Below are 19,569 nucleotides of genomic sequence, written 5' to 3' on the forward strand. Positions count from 1 at the left end.
TCCGCGACGCCATGCTTGCACGTAATTAGACATTCGTTAATGACGCGTTAAGTGTTTGAGACTGTTTTGGATTGGTAACAATAACAATTTCGTACTAAAAATTATAAACATTTTGATTTTAGATACCTGGTACATATTTTGACAGAGGTCCATGTAGACATACTATCTGCGATATACAATCAAAGCAAAACATTTCTTTTTGCCATTTTTAGGTTTCCGTACCCAAAGGGTAAAAACGGGACCCTATAACTAAGACTTCGCTGTCCGTCCGTCTGTCACCAGGCTGTATCTCATGAACCGTAATAGCTAGACAGTTGAAATATTCACAGATGATGTATTTCTGTTACCGCCATAAGAACAAATACTAAAAACAGAAAAAAAAAATATTTAAGTTCGGCTCCCATACAATAAACGTGATTTTTTTGCCCATTTTTTGCGTAATGGTACGGCACCCTTCGTGCGCGAGTCTGATTCGCACTTGGCCGGGTTTTTTATTATTATTTACCATTAAAACTTGGGATTTATATAATAGAGGCTATGGATAAAGGCAGTTCTCGCATCTCTTTACGAACCTTAGGAGTAAAATGGGGGATATAACGTATTTTATTTAAGGTAGGTATGTCGTTCCATTTCAGATTTTTATAGCTAAATACATATTATTTTATCATCTAACCGTCTACCTATTTATAGGCAACTGGGCGGCTAGAAGTCATATCGAAAAAGAAAATACATATAACCAATAAGATAATATAGAAAAAAAAAAACTTAAAAAAATGTCGAAGAAATATTTATAAATGGCTACGGCAGCGTCAAAAGTTCACTAAAATATGTCTATCATAACCAGCTCAATTCATAACATATAATTTAACTGTGTAATATTTTAACCGCAATCACGTAAATGTCCGCTATCTTTCCATCGATCTGTTAAGGACATAAATATGTATATTTATATGACAGTTGAACATAATACGTATATTAATCCGATTTTATCGGCCGCATTAGTAACGCTATATGAAGTTTGATTTATGCTCGGATATTATTATATAAATTTGTGTAAAAAAAATTGAGTTCTACTTTTAATATGATCGTAGTGTGTAAGTAAGTAAATATTCTTTATTCCACCAATAATTATACATTTTACATACATGTAAAACTACAAAGTAATTTTAAAGGCGTATTTAGGTCAATACGGGTAAGTGTGGTTGGCCTTCACATTGTGGTTTGTTTACACATTGATTAGTGTTTACGCAAGTAGCAAATATACGAACTAATTATAATTAATGTGTAAACAGACCTTAATGTGACGGCCAACCACACTTAGGTACCTACCCTTAAGGTAGGGACAAACCCACAGACGCAACGTATGCAATGCATTATGAAATCTGGTCCCTAAAATTTGTATGCTTAGAAACATACTTGTCATACGCAAGGCAACGCATGATAAGTATGTTTCTAAGCATACAAATTTCAAGGTCCAGATTTCTAAGCATACAAATTTCCGGGCCGCCCGCCGGGGCGCTTGCGGTCGAATGCTGATAGCGACCATGCGGCACCCCATCGGCGGATTCGGCACACGTTGGTGGTTTTCTGGCGGTAGTCCTCTGGTTAGTCCGTCATCCCTCCTGGTTCCCCCGGACCAGGTCACATGCGTAAACGCATTTCCCCAACGTTAAAAGAAAGGGTCCAGATTTCATAATGCATTTCAGACGTTGCGTTGCGTGGGCTCAGTCCCCCTTGTCCCTACCTTTATGCTACATTTTAACACACACATCGACTGTCTCTGAATTTAATTCTGACTGTATCTGACTTATTTCGAAAATGGCCGATTCCATTACTGTGTCAACACTAGCATTTACGAATTGACACGGTGCCAAGCATAAGACGTCATTTGTCGATAGCCGGTGACTGATGAGACCAAATCAGAATGCAACTGAAACTGAAACATCCCTTATTAAAGGTTTAAAAAATGGAGTGGAAATTTATAGTGGACCAATTTGGGGGTGACAAAAAGGATGGATTTAAAAGCAGATTTGTTTAGAAATTAAGGTACCCAAATTACTAATTACGCGCAGTAAGTGTAATCCTAATAACTTCCATCCTAGTCCCAATCCTAATTTTAGTCACAGGTGTCCCACCAAATAAAAGTAGACCTGTCACTTTAACCACCTGACACCATTACCTTACCTTATTATAAGCAATTCTATTATTATTGGAACACGAACCTCATCAGTCTGTCCCGCTCGCACGCGCTCATTATCTGGCGCTTATTTGTCTTGCGTCTCGCTTCGGCGCGCTAATGGTTTCGTCGGCTCATGCTTAACTCTAAGGCTGTGGTTTTTGAGGAGACTTTAGCGGTTAGATGTATTTATTTAGTGTAGGTAAATACCTTTTGAAACTTCTTCCAACCATGTCTTATCTTATTGCAGTGAAATTAATTGGAATTGGTGATGTTTGTCAATATATTAATAGGTACAATATTAGAATAGTAATGTATTGTTTTTTTTTTGTGGTTAAGTGCTTTTGTTAAACACGATACAATATAATACAATAATACAAAGCAGGAATAACTAAATAAAAACTAAACTAGCATTTATTGTTCAAAATGTTTATTTACCTAATTACTAAACTAATAAAATAACACATTTCACAAAGCTATTAAAATGGTGAACCTTACCTATGATAAATGTATACGCATTTGACTTTTCACTACGCAGTACGCAATGCCAATGTAAATCCATTTCGTGATCAAAAGTCAAATTATATGATATGTAAATTAAACGTTCTTTTTCTATGCCGCACTTTATCTGATGTGTGGTAATGTACTGCTACAATAACTTTACATTAATTCATAATTGCCTAATAAGTAATCATTCATATAAACTTGTAACGCACCCACATGCACACTATGGGAAAACGTGACATGGAGCGGTGCAGACTCTGTATGGAGGCAGAGGAGACGCCCTTGCACATCCTCTCGAGATCAAAAAGATCCTGCAGCTGTTTGAAGTTGCAGGTTTGGATCGAGAGTTGTAGTAGGTGGCGATCACAATAGATCACGGATGGTCGCAGTGATACATAGGCTTTGGAGCCTTATATAGCCCCTGTAGTGTATAGACGTCTCGAGCGCTTACGTCATGGTGACGTCACTGACAGCTGGAGTCATCGATGGTCGATGACAGACCGCGGGCAGGGCAGGTTGTGTCACGTGGTGTTTGCGTAGGCGAGCCGTTGGAAGGACATTACATTGTATGATTTACTGTGGTAAATACAGTACTTTGCAGCCCCTAACACGTAGAAGAAGAATAACGCACCCATTTCCCGCTACGCTAAACGCTCCGCTACCTGACAGCCCCGCTCCCCGCTCCGTCCCAAACGTGTCCCAGCACCATATCGTGTTTCTAATTGGAACTTGAGATGCATTCACGACGCGACGGGCGTTAAACGAGTTGTTTTAGATTGTTATGAAGAATCAGGTTTTAAAGAAATTTTGCGTTCGAAAACGGCCTAACTCTCTTTGTAAAATTTGGCGTTTACGCCCTTTATCTTTTTAGGTTTTTAACAAATTCTTCGTTGGAAAAGAGACTACGTGTCTTTGTAAGATTTGGCGTTTAGGTCGTTTTTCAATTATTGAAACTTAGCTTTTGTTAATGTTTATAATTAATTAACTAAGGCGATTAGGTGTTACATGATGTATGGTTAGAATTAATGATCTTTTGTTTTATTGGTCGGTTTGTGCACATAATGTACAGTCTAGTGATTGATATAATTAATATAATTATATTTATAATATATACCCGTTGGAAATTGCAGCTTTCTAATACTAACGATCATTGAAAGCCGCGCGCGTACGGACGGACAAATAGACAGACATGGCGAAACGAAACTATGGGTTCCTAGTTGACTACGAAACCCTAAAAAGATATAATCATCGTTGGTAGAAAACATTAACTTACCTCAGTATAAATAAATAAAGCAAAATAAAATGGATTTGATTATAATTAGTTCGTCGCAGAATATATATAAAACATAGGTAGGTATATCTCCAGACAAAATTATCGAATGCCATAAAAAAAAACCCTATTGGTTTCGAAAACACCATAGAGTAACTTAATATACTAGAGCGGTACTGTCATAGTAAATTTTGTAACCTCAGTAAATTCACTGCCATCTGTCGACACACTTTAAAACTAAAAATGAAGATTTATAAAAATACGATAGAATGTATTTAAATATAGATAAATGATTTTTTTTATTTGCATTAATTATTTTTATGATTTTGACCCATGTTCTTTCACTGATATGCGTTAAAATTGTTAAATAACAAACGAAACCGTCAACGCCATCTATACGACTGTAGGCCAAAACTAGTAGCGCCCTCTGAACGAGAATCAAATTTTCTTGATTTTCGAGGCACGTTTTTTCCTTAGACTGTATCCATCTATTACGGAGTTATATCTATCTTTGGAAAACACACATTAATTTAAGACATTTTCTGTATACACCCAATTTATATTTAAATCACGATAATTACCGAAATAATTTAATATAAATTCCAACTCAACCGCAAACTCGACGAATATGACTCACACATTAACTATCCTGCTGTTTCATTTACTCTTAACTAGTGTTACTGAGGTGCGAAGCAGAGCATTTGAGTAGACCACCTGGGTCGCTCAGGTAGTTTTCGTCTGTTTGTCTAAAGGCCAGGATTATAGATAGATAGATAGATAGATAGATAGATAGATAGATAGATAGATAGATAATAGTTTATTCATCAACACATGGTAATAGATAAATTTAGAATATACATTATGTACACAATATCTGTACTACTAACAAGTGCGACTAGTCAGGAAATTATTGGACTAAGGTGCATGCATGACATAATTTAAATATAAATATATGATATTGTCTTCTGTTACCGCGATAGTTACTCATGAAATAAAACTATGAAAACGGATTATATCGCGTGACGGTGACGGTGAGTCACCCGTTGACCACGAACGCTGTAAAGAGTTCGTAACGTCGGGATGTATTATAAATTCAATATACGCGATATAATCCGTTTTCATAGTTTTATTTTATAAATATATGGTAAATTAGAAAATAAATAAATACATAGTAAATTATATGGTTTAATATTTTGTATACTTCAGTCATCACGCTAAAATGGATGTTAATAAACCGGCCAAGTGCGAGTCGGACTCGCGCACGGAGGGTTCCGTACCATTACGCGAAAAACGGCAAAAAAATCACGTTTGTTGTATCTACGAGTAAGAGTAAATATTTATTTAATTCTGTTTTTAGTATTTGTTGTTATAGCGGCAGCAGAAATACATCATCTGTGAAAATTTCAACTGTCAAGCTATCACGGTTCATGAGATACAGCCTGATGACAGACGGACAGCCAGAAGGACGGACGGACGGACAGCGGTCTTAGTAATAGGGGTCCCATTTTCACTCTTTAGGTACGAAACCCTAAAAAACAGTTAAGTAGGTACTGGTATGAAAACAACTCCTACTTCTTTGGATTTTTTTGAGGACACAATATATCGGTTTTGTACAAGAGAATATTTTTTTTAGGTGCATTGCATATGCTGTTAATTTCTACATTTCAGTTTTTGATTAGTTCATAATGTTCATATGTACTGGTACCAGTAGATATACAAAATTTATAAAAAAATATCCATTTCTCGTTTAAGAATTGTTATATTAATTTTTATTTTTAGAAAGATTTCTATTATTGTATGTATGTTAGTTTTTAAAGTATGTATCTATGGGTCTTAGTTGCCTCGGTTAATTTATGATATTTAATTTTTTTTATTTATAATATTCTTGCCATAGTAATATGCTTTCTCTTCATGCATGCATTATAGTTTTGTATTACTGGCCAAAACTTATAATTACACTAACAACATAATACCTACATATAAATAATAATAATAGTAGTTCGCAAATAATTTATAACACAGACCCGTTAATGACATTAATTATGCGCAAATAATTTTCCTTATACCTACTCAATTATCCCAAAATCAGTTCCTAGAAATCTAATTACAAATGAATAATTATCGCATAGCGTCTACTAGATGATGAATGGTTTCAGTGATTGACATCGGCATGTTTAAATCGCATACTTAAATTTAGTTTTTAACTGGAATGATTCAAAACACGTTACAAGTTTACGTTCTTTTAAAGTTTAAACTATGGCAATAATATTTGGGCCATTTTCAACCAAAAGGGTACTTATTGTCGCTTGTCAGTAAGGCGCTATTTCTATATAGCTTCAATTAGAAATCAACCTTATCGACAAGCGACAATGTGGTACCTTTTGGTTGAAAACGTCACATTTATGTCTTGTCAATTTTAAGACTAACCAGCCATTCTAGCAAGCAATTAAAATAATTGTTTGTATTTACCAAGGGCCTGACACTCTTTGATAGAGAAAAATAGCCTTATTGCGATTCCTGTAAGAGGAAAGAGAAAATAGTGCCATGTTTTGTCATTATCACCGACCGGGTGGCATCATATGTAGGAGGCGATGGCGAAATACCGAAATTAATAAGAGTGAAAGAGAAAAAATCCTACGCAGCCCAAATTTTATATGAATATTCTTTCTCTTACCCCCGGTCGCTCGGTGGCGCGTCTATAACTACTTGTATATACTACGAGTATGTCTATGGTTTGTAAATATCCGTGATTTTGTAATTTGTAAACTGAAATAATCAACGAAACGCCCGCCTCGGCCACCGGTGGACTTGGTCACATTTTCTTTAGTGTATGATATCTATTTCAGTTTATAATTAAAAATAAAATAATTTAAATATAGTAGTGTGACTACTTAAAAAAACAAATCGAAATGTTTTCATAAAATAATTCGATTTATAACATTTAAAACCTTCGCGCTTCGAAAAATCACATTTATAATCGGGTCTATCGCGAATATTTTTTGTTACCTTTATTTACCGACGTTTCGACACAGGTTTCACTGGTCGTGGTCGCGGCAAATTCGCTATAGACCCGATTATAAATGTTATTTAATATAATTTGATTTATTATTTACAACCACGGGACTTAATCGCGTAAAATAAGTTTTAAATTTACATCCGACGTTTCGAGTACGGCGTTGTCCCCGTGGTCTCGGAGGTAAATTTAAAACTTATTTTACGCGATTAAGTCCCGTCGTTGTAAATAATAATGAGTAAAAATCGTGAAAGTTTAAATCAGTATAATTTGATTTGTTGCCTAGTTGGTTTTAAATTTGTATTTGTTAGAAAGAGACAAAATTTAACAAAAGTTTCCATAACTGTACAAATACCCCGTGTATTTGATTACTAGTTATAATATGGTTGCCATCAGATACATCTGAACGTGAACTCTAATGGCCCGGCCACGACATCGCGCGGCGGCGGCGGCGGCGAGCGGCGGCCATAGGTGGGAACGAAAGGTCCGATAGCTGTGTCTCGCTCCAACCTATGGCCGCCGCTCGCCGCTGCCGCCGCCGCGCGATGTCGTGGCCGGGCCGTAACGCCGTATGTTGAGTTATTTGTGAGCACCTTACGTGCAATAATAGTCGATATATATATATACCTATATCTGTAGCGAATGTGCAAGTGTACAGTACAATAGGGGGTATTATACTGCAATGCAGGGATGTTGCGAATATTCGCATCCGCATCCGCAACCGCGGAACTTCCGCATTATTTTCAACATCCGCATCCACATAAAATCGATGCGGAGCTTAATGCGGATGCGGATGTGGAACAGGTAGGTACAGGAACGTCTTAGCGGCGGCGTTAAGGGCTAGGTAATTTCGTCATTAGCCAATAGGAATCTCGTTTCGTTTTTGTGATTCGTCGATCGAGCATTTTAGCCTATGACGGACAGCGACAAAAATTGAATAATTTGTTTTATTTGGACTTAAAGTATACTAATGCGATTATGGGGCACCTATATTCTTGTTCAAATACTACAAGTTTCGTTTTTTTTAAATAAAAATTACTAAAGTGTAATATTTGACGTTTTTTTATGTGCCTAATCTCGACATCCATAATGTCAAAAAATCGGCATCCGCAACATCCCTGCTGCAATGTTCTGCCACCAGAGTGCAGCACTAGCCCCTTTAGTAAAGCATAGAGTAATTTATAGATACTGTGCCTTTAACAGGTTGTTGACAAGTTTTCAGAGATAATAAAATATTACATTGATGCATCAAGGCGGTTTGTTTACAGAGGACCTACCGGGAAACGCGAATCCGAAATTTCGCTATCTGCCTCTTTATCGCTCGAATATGCAAAAGACAGAGATATTAGATAACGAAATTTCGATTTTCATGTTTCGTGATAGCCCTCAGAATCCTCAGATTGTGGTAATATTTCCTATTTACACAAGAAAAATGATACCTCGTCGAGTTTCTGACTGGACTTTAAACTTTTTGACGCGAACATCGAAAATTAAAATGTCGTTATGTCTATCGCTCAGAATATGCAATAGAGATATAGAGGCAGAGAACAGAATTTCGATTTTTGATGTTCTATTGCAGCTGAGTGTACGTACCTAATGTGAGACGAGAGACTCGAATAGCCCAGTATTAATTCTTGGAACTCCGGCGGCGGCCTAAGCTAATATTTACCGAGTATGCTACGCAGCTCAAATTCGGGGCTACCGGTTCAATTCCGAGTTGAATTATATTCGGAAAACTGCGTATCTCGGACCGACAGTAGGGTTTGTTTGCGATGGCAATGGGGATATTAGGGATATTGATATATATATATATAGATGCATTTATTAAAACATTCTAACTAAAAGATGAGGATATAATAAGCGGTGGTGGCCGAGTGGATCTGACGTCCGACTTTCAATTCGGAGGTCGCAGGTTCAAAATTTCAAATCCTGGCTCGTACCAATGAGTTTTTCGAAAACGGCAAAAAAATCACGTTTGTTGTATGGGAGCCCCATTTGAATATTAATTTTATTCTGTTTTTAGTATTTGTTGTTATAGCGGCAACAGGAATACATCATCTGTGAAAATTTTAACTGTCTAGCTGTCACGGTTCATGAGATACAGCCTGGTGACAGACGGACAGCGGAGTCTTAGTAATTATCTACATATAGTTATTAGTTTCTTACTCCTCAAAAAAACGAGTTCATGTTTTCTGGTAGGAATGTACAAATTTACTTCTTCCGTAGGTACATACGTTAAGAATCACATCAACACCTGTTTCTTTTACCACCTGTGGCTGTACGTACTGACAATGATAAACTTAACATTAAACATTATAAAGAGCAAAGAACGTTTATAAATACCAGAGAAAAAAAATAAAACACCTTTTTTCGCTTCACGCTCCTCAAGTCAAACAGATTTCGAGATTAGCACCCCCTGACACACATACAGCGTAAAATGCAAACTTACACAAGTATGTACAAGTAAAACAAAAAGCCGGCGGAATGAGAGTTACCGAAAACGCTCACACTTTGCGGCCGCGAGCGCAGTCGACAGGTTTCAAACAGTACGGTACTCTATAAAATGTTAACTTCCACAAGTACAAGTACCTAAAACAAAAAGCCGGCATTAGTCCTCTAGAGCCGCGGAATGTGTTACCGAAAATGCTCATACTTTGCGGCCGCGAGCGCAGTCGACAGGTTTCAAACAGTACGGTACTCTATAAAATGTTAACTTCCACAAGTACAAGTAAAACAAAAAGCCGGCATTAGTCCTCTAGAGCCGCGGAATGTGTTACCGAAAATGCTCATACTTTGCGGCTGCGAGCGCAGTCGACAGGTTTCAAACAGTACGGTACTCTACAAAATGCAAACTTCCACAAGTACAAGTAAAACAAAGAACCGGCATTAGTCCTCTGGAGCCGCGGAATGAGAGTTACCGAAAACGCTTACACTTTGCGGCCGCGAGCGCAGTCGACAGGTTTCAAACAGTACGTTATTTTTCAGATTAGCTAGAGGGACATATGCTAAATATCGGCTTAGCTTTATCAAAAGTGTTAAAAAAATGCGTCACGTTCGGGAATGCCCCGCTACAACGTCCTTGAAATTCATTGATCATTGAAATTGGCCTATTATATTATATTTTTATTGACTGAGAGCGAGTGAAGATCTCCGTTTCAGTTTGGGCAAAAATGGTTTCGTATGTCAGTCTGTCCGGATGTTCTCCTCTGCAAGACGCATTTCTCAGCCGACTCTCTTGAAATTTGATTAGCAGGTTCAATAAATTATAAATATTTTTGTCGATTAAATTTTTGTATCCGTTATATGTAGGTAAAATACTCGACATAACAACACTACTGTATTCATACTGACAACTGCGACGCTGCGCGCGCAATTACTCGAGCAAATGACTCCTCGTCCTATAATTTCTCCCCTCGCGAAGGGATTTATTCCACTGACTACGTATTTTTAACTCGACGTACGGCGCTGACTGTACTCTCGGCTATATTTAGCCGCTGTGCAGGGCATGTGCATTGAAATTCATTATCGTATGAAAAACGTAGTAGGGAAAACTGCGTCAAAATTATGTGTACTTTTTTCGCTTTATAGAGGAATAAGTTGCTCAATAATTTGAATTGAACACGCCATTCTAACCGGCTAAAAGCCATAAAATGCCATATTCTCTTTTTTTTTCTATTTAATAAAGGGGTTTTATCATATTTGATGATGGCACCCCCATTGTTACAAATCAAAATCACAAATTTACCTTCGCTTAATTCCTAAATTAACTAATTTATATAAATCTTTAGCTGTTTTAGACAAAGGGTGTGCTAAGATATCATTACATGTACCCACATTCAATATGTTAATTTTATGTTTAATTGCCATATTCTCTAAAAGGCCACCATGCACCGTTCCAAAACTTTTTTTTTTACTGAAAAAATTATTACACTGCCCAGATGTTTCGCTTTACGAATCATGTGTAATTGCTGTTTACATAGTACGTTTTTTTAAATGTAATATCGTCTTATTCGTAACCCGTAAATTTTCTTGTGGTATTTGTCCGCAATCGTTATTGTTACTCGGGAGGATTGGGTAAATTTTGTCCAAACCATATGCTTTACGTCGAGCTCCCGAGACGAAATGTGTACTTTATTAAAGCGGTAATTAAACACATGTTAATTTTAAATAACAATATACGTAGTACCATAAAACGGCTATTTAAGTAAAGTTGTACCCATAATTAACGACACGGTCTTTATGCTGGACGCGCTGCAGCCTTTGCTAGTTTCGTTTCTTTGGCCTTGATCTTTTGTTGACGCGCAGCGTACAATGTGACAGGCTATAGAAATGTTGTCGTCTCCATACTACACGATACAGGTAGTGTCACGACACGCGGTCAAACATTGGTTGTCATCTAAGGCATTCAATGTAATAATGTAGCGTCATACAATCCTCAAAAGTTTAAAAATATGAGAACAAACGTAACTCCAAAACCGGCCAGTATTAACCCATTACAATAACAACGTGTGACCAAACCGATTACGGGTCAAAAATCGATTACAATCGGGTCGAAATCGATTACAATCGAGTCCTAGTCGTGACGAGTCATCGTTAGGCATTCGGTGGGGCGTGGAAACGGTTAAGTATTTTAAATCGATGTAAAAAAACTATGTAGGTGTAATTTTTGTCTGCTCGGACCAAGTCTTGTAAATTTTTATTTTGAAAGATGATACAGGGTGGGCTCGAATAACCAAATAAAAAAAATATGTTCCCTGGACGAGCTATTTCGAATAATCCATTTAATTATTTGTCAATTCCTGATACTGGATCAACATATGTGTGTATGAAAATCTAGTAATTTATCTATCTATAATCTAATCTAGTATACTTTATTTATAGAAAAATTCGTTTATCTAGCTTTGAAAATCGCTCATACTAAGACTTTTTCGCCCGCTATATAACTTTTCTTAGTTGCTATCTTCGGAATGTATAGGTATTAGATTGGTCGGGACCCATCCAGTATTTTATAGATAAGCTCTTTTCAGTGTAGCTCTTATGTGATATTGCTGGTACATAATCAGGCATTGTGGTTATAATTATATATTTTTTCAACAATGATTTTTGTTATTCCCCATCGTTTTAACATAATTATTAATGATACATTTGTCTATTTCCAGGTAAATTCGACCCGCACCCAGCGGCCGGCTTCAACATGGGATACCTCATGGCTCCTTACCCCTACCCCAACGGTGGGGCGCATCCCCTGCCCGTCTCAATGGTGAGTACTAACTTATATCCACCCTGTATATTCGCCCCGTACCCTGTATGTTCGACTTGTGAGTACTATCTTTCTCCATCCTGTATATTCGGCGCCGTTTCAATGGTGTACTCGCACTAATATGTGCCATTCTCAATCAAAAGGGTACTTATTGTCGGTTGTCAATAAGGCGCTATTTTCATATAGCTTCAATTTGAAATCAACCTTATCGACAACCATGTGGTGCCTTTTGATTGAAAACGTCACAAATATAGGCACTTCGTACTTTTCAGCCAACCTTTTACTGTCACTATTAATTGTCTTGGCAAAAAAGCCGGATGTCTAGTGACAAAAAAAAAACTTTTTTTCAATAACCAATACGAAAAAAGACGGTTGTAGGTACGTAATGCGTTGTTCTTCCAGAAAACATATCAAAAATTAATTATACAGGGTGGCGTAAAAATAAGTCCGTTCCCGTTGCCAGGGAGGGAGATATTTATTTATTATGAAATTTTGGCAGACCAGCCCAAGGGCCCCAAAAAGGGGCCCAATGATAGTCATTATTCCGCCGGACGATATCGGCCCGTCAGTTGTTCGGAACTGTCAAATTTTTGTTCTAACTGACAGGCCGATATCGTCCGGCGGACTGATAGTCAGTGGGCCCCTTAACCTACCCGGAAACGTCACACACGAAATATTTAGTTACGACATGTATTTTACAACTGATTTTAGTTATATTTTTTGTATATTTATGGGCATTTTCGTCTAAAATAAGCATTATGATTTGATTTTGATAAATTTTTAACAAGCAAAAACGTCTGCGATCGATGCTATTAAGCTTAGAATAAATTTTAAAAGTGGAAGTTCAAGTCTCACCCAAGCCAGTAATTTTTCCACTTTTAAAATTGATTTTGATAGTTATGCTGACTCCAAAGATACAAAAAAAAACAAATATCAGCGTATCACCCAACCGCCTAGTCGTTACTTAGATAAAATCAAAGACCTTGAAACGTTTTTTCTCTGTCTTTTTTGGAAGCGTCAGTTTTAACGAGACGGTTGTTATAGATATATAAGCTTAGCCATTTAAGTTTCTCTAAAGTGTATATAATATACCATCAGTCAGATTTATATACATATATTATTCTACTTTAAAAAAATATTTTTCTTCTCCTTTTATAAAATTACGGTCTTAATTAATATGGATTTATTTTATTACACCAACGAAATTTATTTTTTATAAACGGTGTCTAAAAAATAAGTCCATTCCCGTTGCCAGGGAGGTTTTGGGATTATACTGAGCAACTTTTACTATGGGACCAACCACTAAATAGCGAAAAAAAACCCTCCCATAGAAAATGGACCAGCCAAAATGTATGAAACAGCAAAATTTTTTTTCGCGAGTTTCCTCACTGTATGTTAATTATTGTAAAGAAATATCAACATTTTTTAGGTTTAATGTAACAAAATACCAAGCCTAAAATATTTAAACCGGGCTAATCTTATCAGGCCCATATCTACAAGATTACGGCGTGAAATTGCAATCACACGGGTATCTGAAATATTCGGATCGCGAATTTGTCGATATCGAGCGATCTTGACATGATTTTTCGTGTTTTGCTGCCGTTTTGTATTTGCGCTGTAATAAGTTTTGCTAATATTAGATTAAATAATATTTAAGTACCTATCTTGCTATGGCCCGGGTGCATGTTGTAACCCAAGTTTTGTAAGGCCTACCGTAAACATGTGGACACAACAAATGATATGAAATATTAATGTAATATGAATATGAACAAGCCAAAACTTCGTGCAGTAATCGCGTGCTAAAATCTGGCCGGTATCTTCTCGGGGCAGTATAGGTTTGGTTAAAAAGGATGGTAGTTTTTGATATTTTTGAAGCGCTTTTCATCATCATCATTATGTCAGCCGATAGACGTCCACTGCTGGACATAGGCCTCCCCCAAGGCTCGCCACTCCGACCGATCCTGTGCCGCTCGCATCCAACGAATTCCCGCGACCTTCACCAGGTCGTCGCAAAGCGCTTTTGGTTAATGGGAAATAAATTTTGATTTTCAAAATAAAGACAAATAAATTAGGTTTTGGAAATTTCAAAAGAAGTGCAAGTCTTGACACTTACAAACCGTTTGTTCATCTTACAAACTTAACATACGACTGTTCGTTTTTATATTGTTAGTTGTAAGGGACACGGTCTTTCCTTGAGATCCCACGTAAGTGCCAGCTACCCTACGTCCCCTTTTACTCGGACCAACACAAACGTCACACTACTAAACCCTCGAAATATTTGATGCCAACTGTACTGCCACGTACCTCAAGCCCCTTTGTATGGACATAACGGGACCCTCCTGAATCTGCTGATGGTCAAATTTCATTCATTAACTAAGTGGCAAGTCGGTTACGTGTCCGCTGATCACAAACTTGTTGTTGCTATCTGAGGATCGCTTATAATTTCACTCCTATACTAGTATCTGTAATTAATACTACTAATACATACTGTAATCAGAGGTGTGAGGCATATTGCTCTACTATTTATTATTTTATATTCATCGCAAGGCCCAAGGGCCAACTATAAATATAAAAAAAAATAAAAAAATACATTTATTTCGGACGATAATAGAATCCATATTTTGTTAGTTACAAATATACTTAAATACCACCTACCAACCAACCCCCAACAAACCAACCAACCACCATCCACCAACCAACCACCATCCACCAACCAACCAACCACCAACCAACCACCCAACCAACTACCACCCTACCAACCAACTATCTGCCACCCTTGATACTTTTGAGAATAGAAATATATCTCGACAGTTCGCGTTCAAAAGTATCTGCAATAGTTTAATTGTTCTATTCTATATACTCGTATAGAGACATATCTCTTTGTGTGAAGCTATCAGAGTACTTCTTTTGAAGCATAGTCTGATACGCTACTTTTGATGCTGACTATACCACTGCTGTTTTTTATTCATAGATCTCAAGTTCTTTTTCCATCTACCTATAAATTTCTTATTAAATCGAATATTATAGAATTTCTCACCTTCATAACTACCTAACTCGAGTATAGAGAGCGTATTGTATCGGCCTCGTATCTAATCACAAGTGCATTATCTTTAATGAACACTTACCCATTTTACTAACGATTAGAACAATGCCGACGTTTATACAATATAATATGGTTTGCTAATTGCTACCCAACACCAGATTTTTGTATATGTGATGTTCCACGACTAAATGACGTTTTCAACCAAAAGGTACCACATTGTCGCTTGTTGATGAGGTTGATTTCTAATTGAAGCTATATGGAAATAGCGCCTTACTGACAAGCGACAATAAGTACCCTTTTGGGTGAAAATGGCACAAATGTAGCCTTATGGCGGTTGACGGTTACGTTGCGTAGCACCGCATTACTCGTAGCTCGTAGTATTGGAGAGTCATTAATAACAGCGTAAGCGCCGATCGCCATAAGGCACCTTTACCCGCAGAACGTCACATATATACGCGTCAAACCACCAGATTTAAGTTAAAATTTCCCAACTACGGTCCAAATCTAATACGAATGACTTGGTTTAGGTGTGACTATTATTTAAATTACTTAGTTCTGAGGCCACAATTTTATAATTGGCAGAAAACATCCGGAAAGTACTAAGTAACATAGATTGGTACTTAATTAAGTGTTGAATTATGTACTTTGTTTTAATTGAAATTCTTACTCTGACTGACTTTTGCGTTTGACTGTACCTACAGACTGTATTTTATTAAAGGAAAATAAAACTACACAAATAGCACTAATCAATTAAACGAGTTCATTGCACTGTGCATTATTCGTTCTAAAACTACGAAATATTTATTTTGTATAAAAAATTGCCCATCCTCAAATAATATGATATGAGTATAACCGTAACGTCTGTTTAAAAGTTAAATTTTCATTATTTATAAACAGCGTATGTATTAATCCAAACTGCTGAATACATTTAATATGGATCGATCGAAGTGCGTTCTAAAACCTCGAAAAGTTTATTTTATACAAACACTTTGCTAGTTCAAAATGTCGTAACGTCCCATACTTTTCTGTCGCTTACGCCCTTTTCGCGCATCCTTGATTGATAAACAGTTGAATTTTAATAGTTGGAGTTATTTTTATTGGTATATTTCTCGGTATGGCACGTGGCATGGTGTGGAACCGAACCCGGACAGGAAACTGTAACACAAACAATTTTATTTCTGTACATCCCCTGTCTTTTACCGAATGGTTTATGACGAGTTAAGTACGCAATGCGTCTAACGGTCTTAAGACGAGAGTGGAGGACCCGCGCGAAATCCACTTTTCATACAAACGTAGTCCTCATTTTCCTCTCTGGATATTTGGAAAATATTTTGCCTAAATTGTTGTATATCAACCACAGCATGCCCCTACGTTAGACTTTTTTAGAATTTTTAATTATAATAAAAGTTGTATGAAATCAGTCTTTCGCTTCTAACTTTTTACAATAATAAATAATTTTAAAGTCAAACGTAGGGGCATAGCTATAGTAAATATACATCAAATTATGTAAAAATATTTTCCATAATGACAATATCCAGAGATATAAATAAGGACTACGTTTGTAATGTTTGTATGGAGAAGCGGCCGTCCTGTATCTTTAAATAAATATGCAACGCTTTTGGCGCTAACTGTACTTGATTTACATTGTCAAAAGTTATACAGGATGGCCTAAAAATACGTTGACAGAGATTTTTTTGGAATATTGTACTTACATGTCTTTTAAAAAATGTCATTAAAAAAAATTATTACAGTAGTTTAACTAAAACAAAACGTATTATGTTCAAAACAAACGTTTGTCAATAATATGCCGTATTTTTGGACGTGGGGCCCGTTTATCAAAAGCTTGTAGCTTGTAATACAAGTGGAAGTCCCTTTCTAACAAAAGCTGTCAAAAAGGGACCTCCACTTGTATTACAAGCTACAAGCTTTTGATAAACGGGGCCCAGCCTGAATTATGTAAATGTAATAATGGAAACGATTCTAGCGAGCATAAACTTAGTGAGTCTATCATTAAATAGTTCGATACTAAATAGATAAAGATTGCATTACCAATGGACTTACTTGCACAGGGATGCCAAGTTACAGATAATTTATTTTTAAATTATAGAAAGTAGTAAAAAAGTAGTTTTAATGCTTTTAACCACCTTTGATAACAATGACATCGCCAGATGATCGATCGCTCTACACGTTTTTGTAAACTGAATTGAAAGTTTGGAAATATGTATTTCATTTATATTAAAATACATATTAAAAAAGGATTTTAATACATAGTATTTCATGTGAATTAGTGAAGCCATTGTAAAATAAAAGGATAAAAATTCAATCCAGTTAACATATAGTAACAATTATGAAACATAAATTGCAATAAAGCATTCAAACGAAAATACGCTTACAATTTCAAAAATCGAACGCAGAGAGAATGCAATTTAAATTTTAAATTCTCTCGTCAATCTTTAAAAATCGAACGTCGATATACAGCGCACGCTCGCGCCCTTCAGGTCTAAGAAAAAAAAGAACTCAACGAAAATATGAAACTTGAGTCGCAACAGGTGGACTGAGACTATCTCATTCTTTTCTATAGAAGTTTTAAGCATCGTCCTTGTTCCGCCGCCCCTATCGTAGCCGCCCCCGCCTGGGCGGGAAATTTAAATGAAGGAGGGGATGGAATGGAAATGCTTTTCTTTTTGCCGGCGGGGTGTGCTTTAGCTTTTGTCTGGGTGAATGCGGCCAGTAATTTCGGGGTCGCTTGCGCTCCGTTCCGACTTGGGATTCGGAAAACGAAAGTTTTTTTTTTGTAATATCGCCTTCGACGGGCTTGCGATTTTCAGATTTCTTGAAAATACTCCATAGATTTTTTTAAGCCACCTTTTTTAGTTTTTTTTTTAAAACGTAATATAATTTTACCAAAGAACGAAGCCTTACCTTAAACTAATTAATTTGTTTTCTAATGATTTGCCTTCTAACTGAATCTACGAAACATGACTTCTCATAGGTACATTTTATATCACTTTATTATAACAAGCATTCTGTAGTACTACAAAATATAGGAAAGACTGGGGAGACTTGGTTATAAAACCATAATTAATTGCCAATAAATAAAAATAACTGTCCTGAAAAAAAAAACGAATCGCTATAATGTTCTGATTTTGATAACGTAGTAGAATTTGATGTTATAGAACTATTTTAAATTTAATATAACCTTATAATTTAGAGGAATAAGTCTTTCGTTGGATCAAATCTCCCTAGTCTCCCCTACTGAAATAAACGTACAATTTATCTCAAAACTAATGTTAATTTTATAGTACGGTGAGCATTAATGATGATTATTATATAAAATGTGTAATAATAACAATATCAACAAGTGTTCAAGTTGCAATTAAACGCATACAGGGTTTCCACGAGCAAATGATAAGATAACGGCTGATTATCATAAAATATAACGCGTTGATCGATATCTGCACTTATAAGATAAGAACACTCGTGCCGGATAACTATTTCTTTATCAATATGCGTTATAAATGTTATAATAATAGAATAATCGTGCATGTCATCTGTTTTATTCCTATGACGTGTAACTTCTTGAATTTAGTGCTATCTAATAGTTGGGGAGCCGGCGATGCTAAATGTGTAGTTACTCAAGCGTCGTAGAAACTTATTGGAATCGAAAGATTAGATGATAAGAAGAAAAAAAGGTTATATAAAGTTTTCTTTTTCAGCGAGCAGGAAAGCGACTACAGATTTTTTAAATTTCGGGGGGTTGGTGGAGGGTTAAAAAAATCGTTAAGTAGATTGTGGAAATGGTTGTTTTGGTCCAAGTTAATGCTATAATTTTTCTATAACTGAATATGACATTGTATGCATTTCCTTAATCTGACGACCACAAGTTCGACGTCCGATTTTCACATTGTTACCGTCAGATTAAGGAAATGCATACAAATAAGCGTCAGATTTAGTAATAGCACAATTATAGCATTAATTTGGACTAAACTGACCAAATCCACAATCTGCTTAACGATGTTGAACCGGTGCAAAGTTAGCTTAAGCCAAACTCTCTTGTCCACTTCACCAACAAAATAATTGAGATGCCTCTCGATTATAAACATTATGTAAACAAATACAGTGGAGGATAATCCGAATCCGAAAAAAACAACCCCTGTTCGGACATTTCGGACTCACGGAGCGATAGGATTATAGTATGTTTGATATAAAACAAGTGAATTCCGATTTTTTTTTTAATGAGACTCCAAAATTACAGAAACGAAAGAAACTTATTTAAATTGCCAATGCTATGTAAAATGCGAAA

General features: G+C 36.3%; 1 protein-coding gene across 2 annotated transcripts in view; it reads left to right on the forward strand.

Moving 5' to 3' along the window:
* LOC134751413 (protein pangolin, isoforms A/H/I/S) overlaps nt 1-19,569 on the forward strand; it is a 209,260-nt gene that overhangs the window by 82,793 nt on the left and 106,898 nt on the right. For both annotated transcript variants that reach the window (XM_063686817.1, XM_063686816.1), the window contains exon 4: nt 12,123-12,223. In XM_063686817.1, coding sequence (XP_063542887.1) covers nt 12,123-12,223 — 101 coding nt within the window. The remainder of the gene's footprint in view (nt 1-12,122; nt 12,224-19,569) is intronic.

Source organism: Cydia strobilella, chromosome 22 (assembly GCF_947568885.1).
Source record: "Cydia strobilella chromosome 22, ilCydStro3.1, whole genome shotgun sequence".
In the NCBI taxonomy this organism is placed as follows: Eukaryota; Metazoa; Arthropoda; class Insecta; order Lepidoptera; family Tortricidae; genus Cydia; species Cydia strobilella.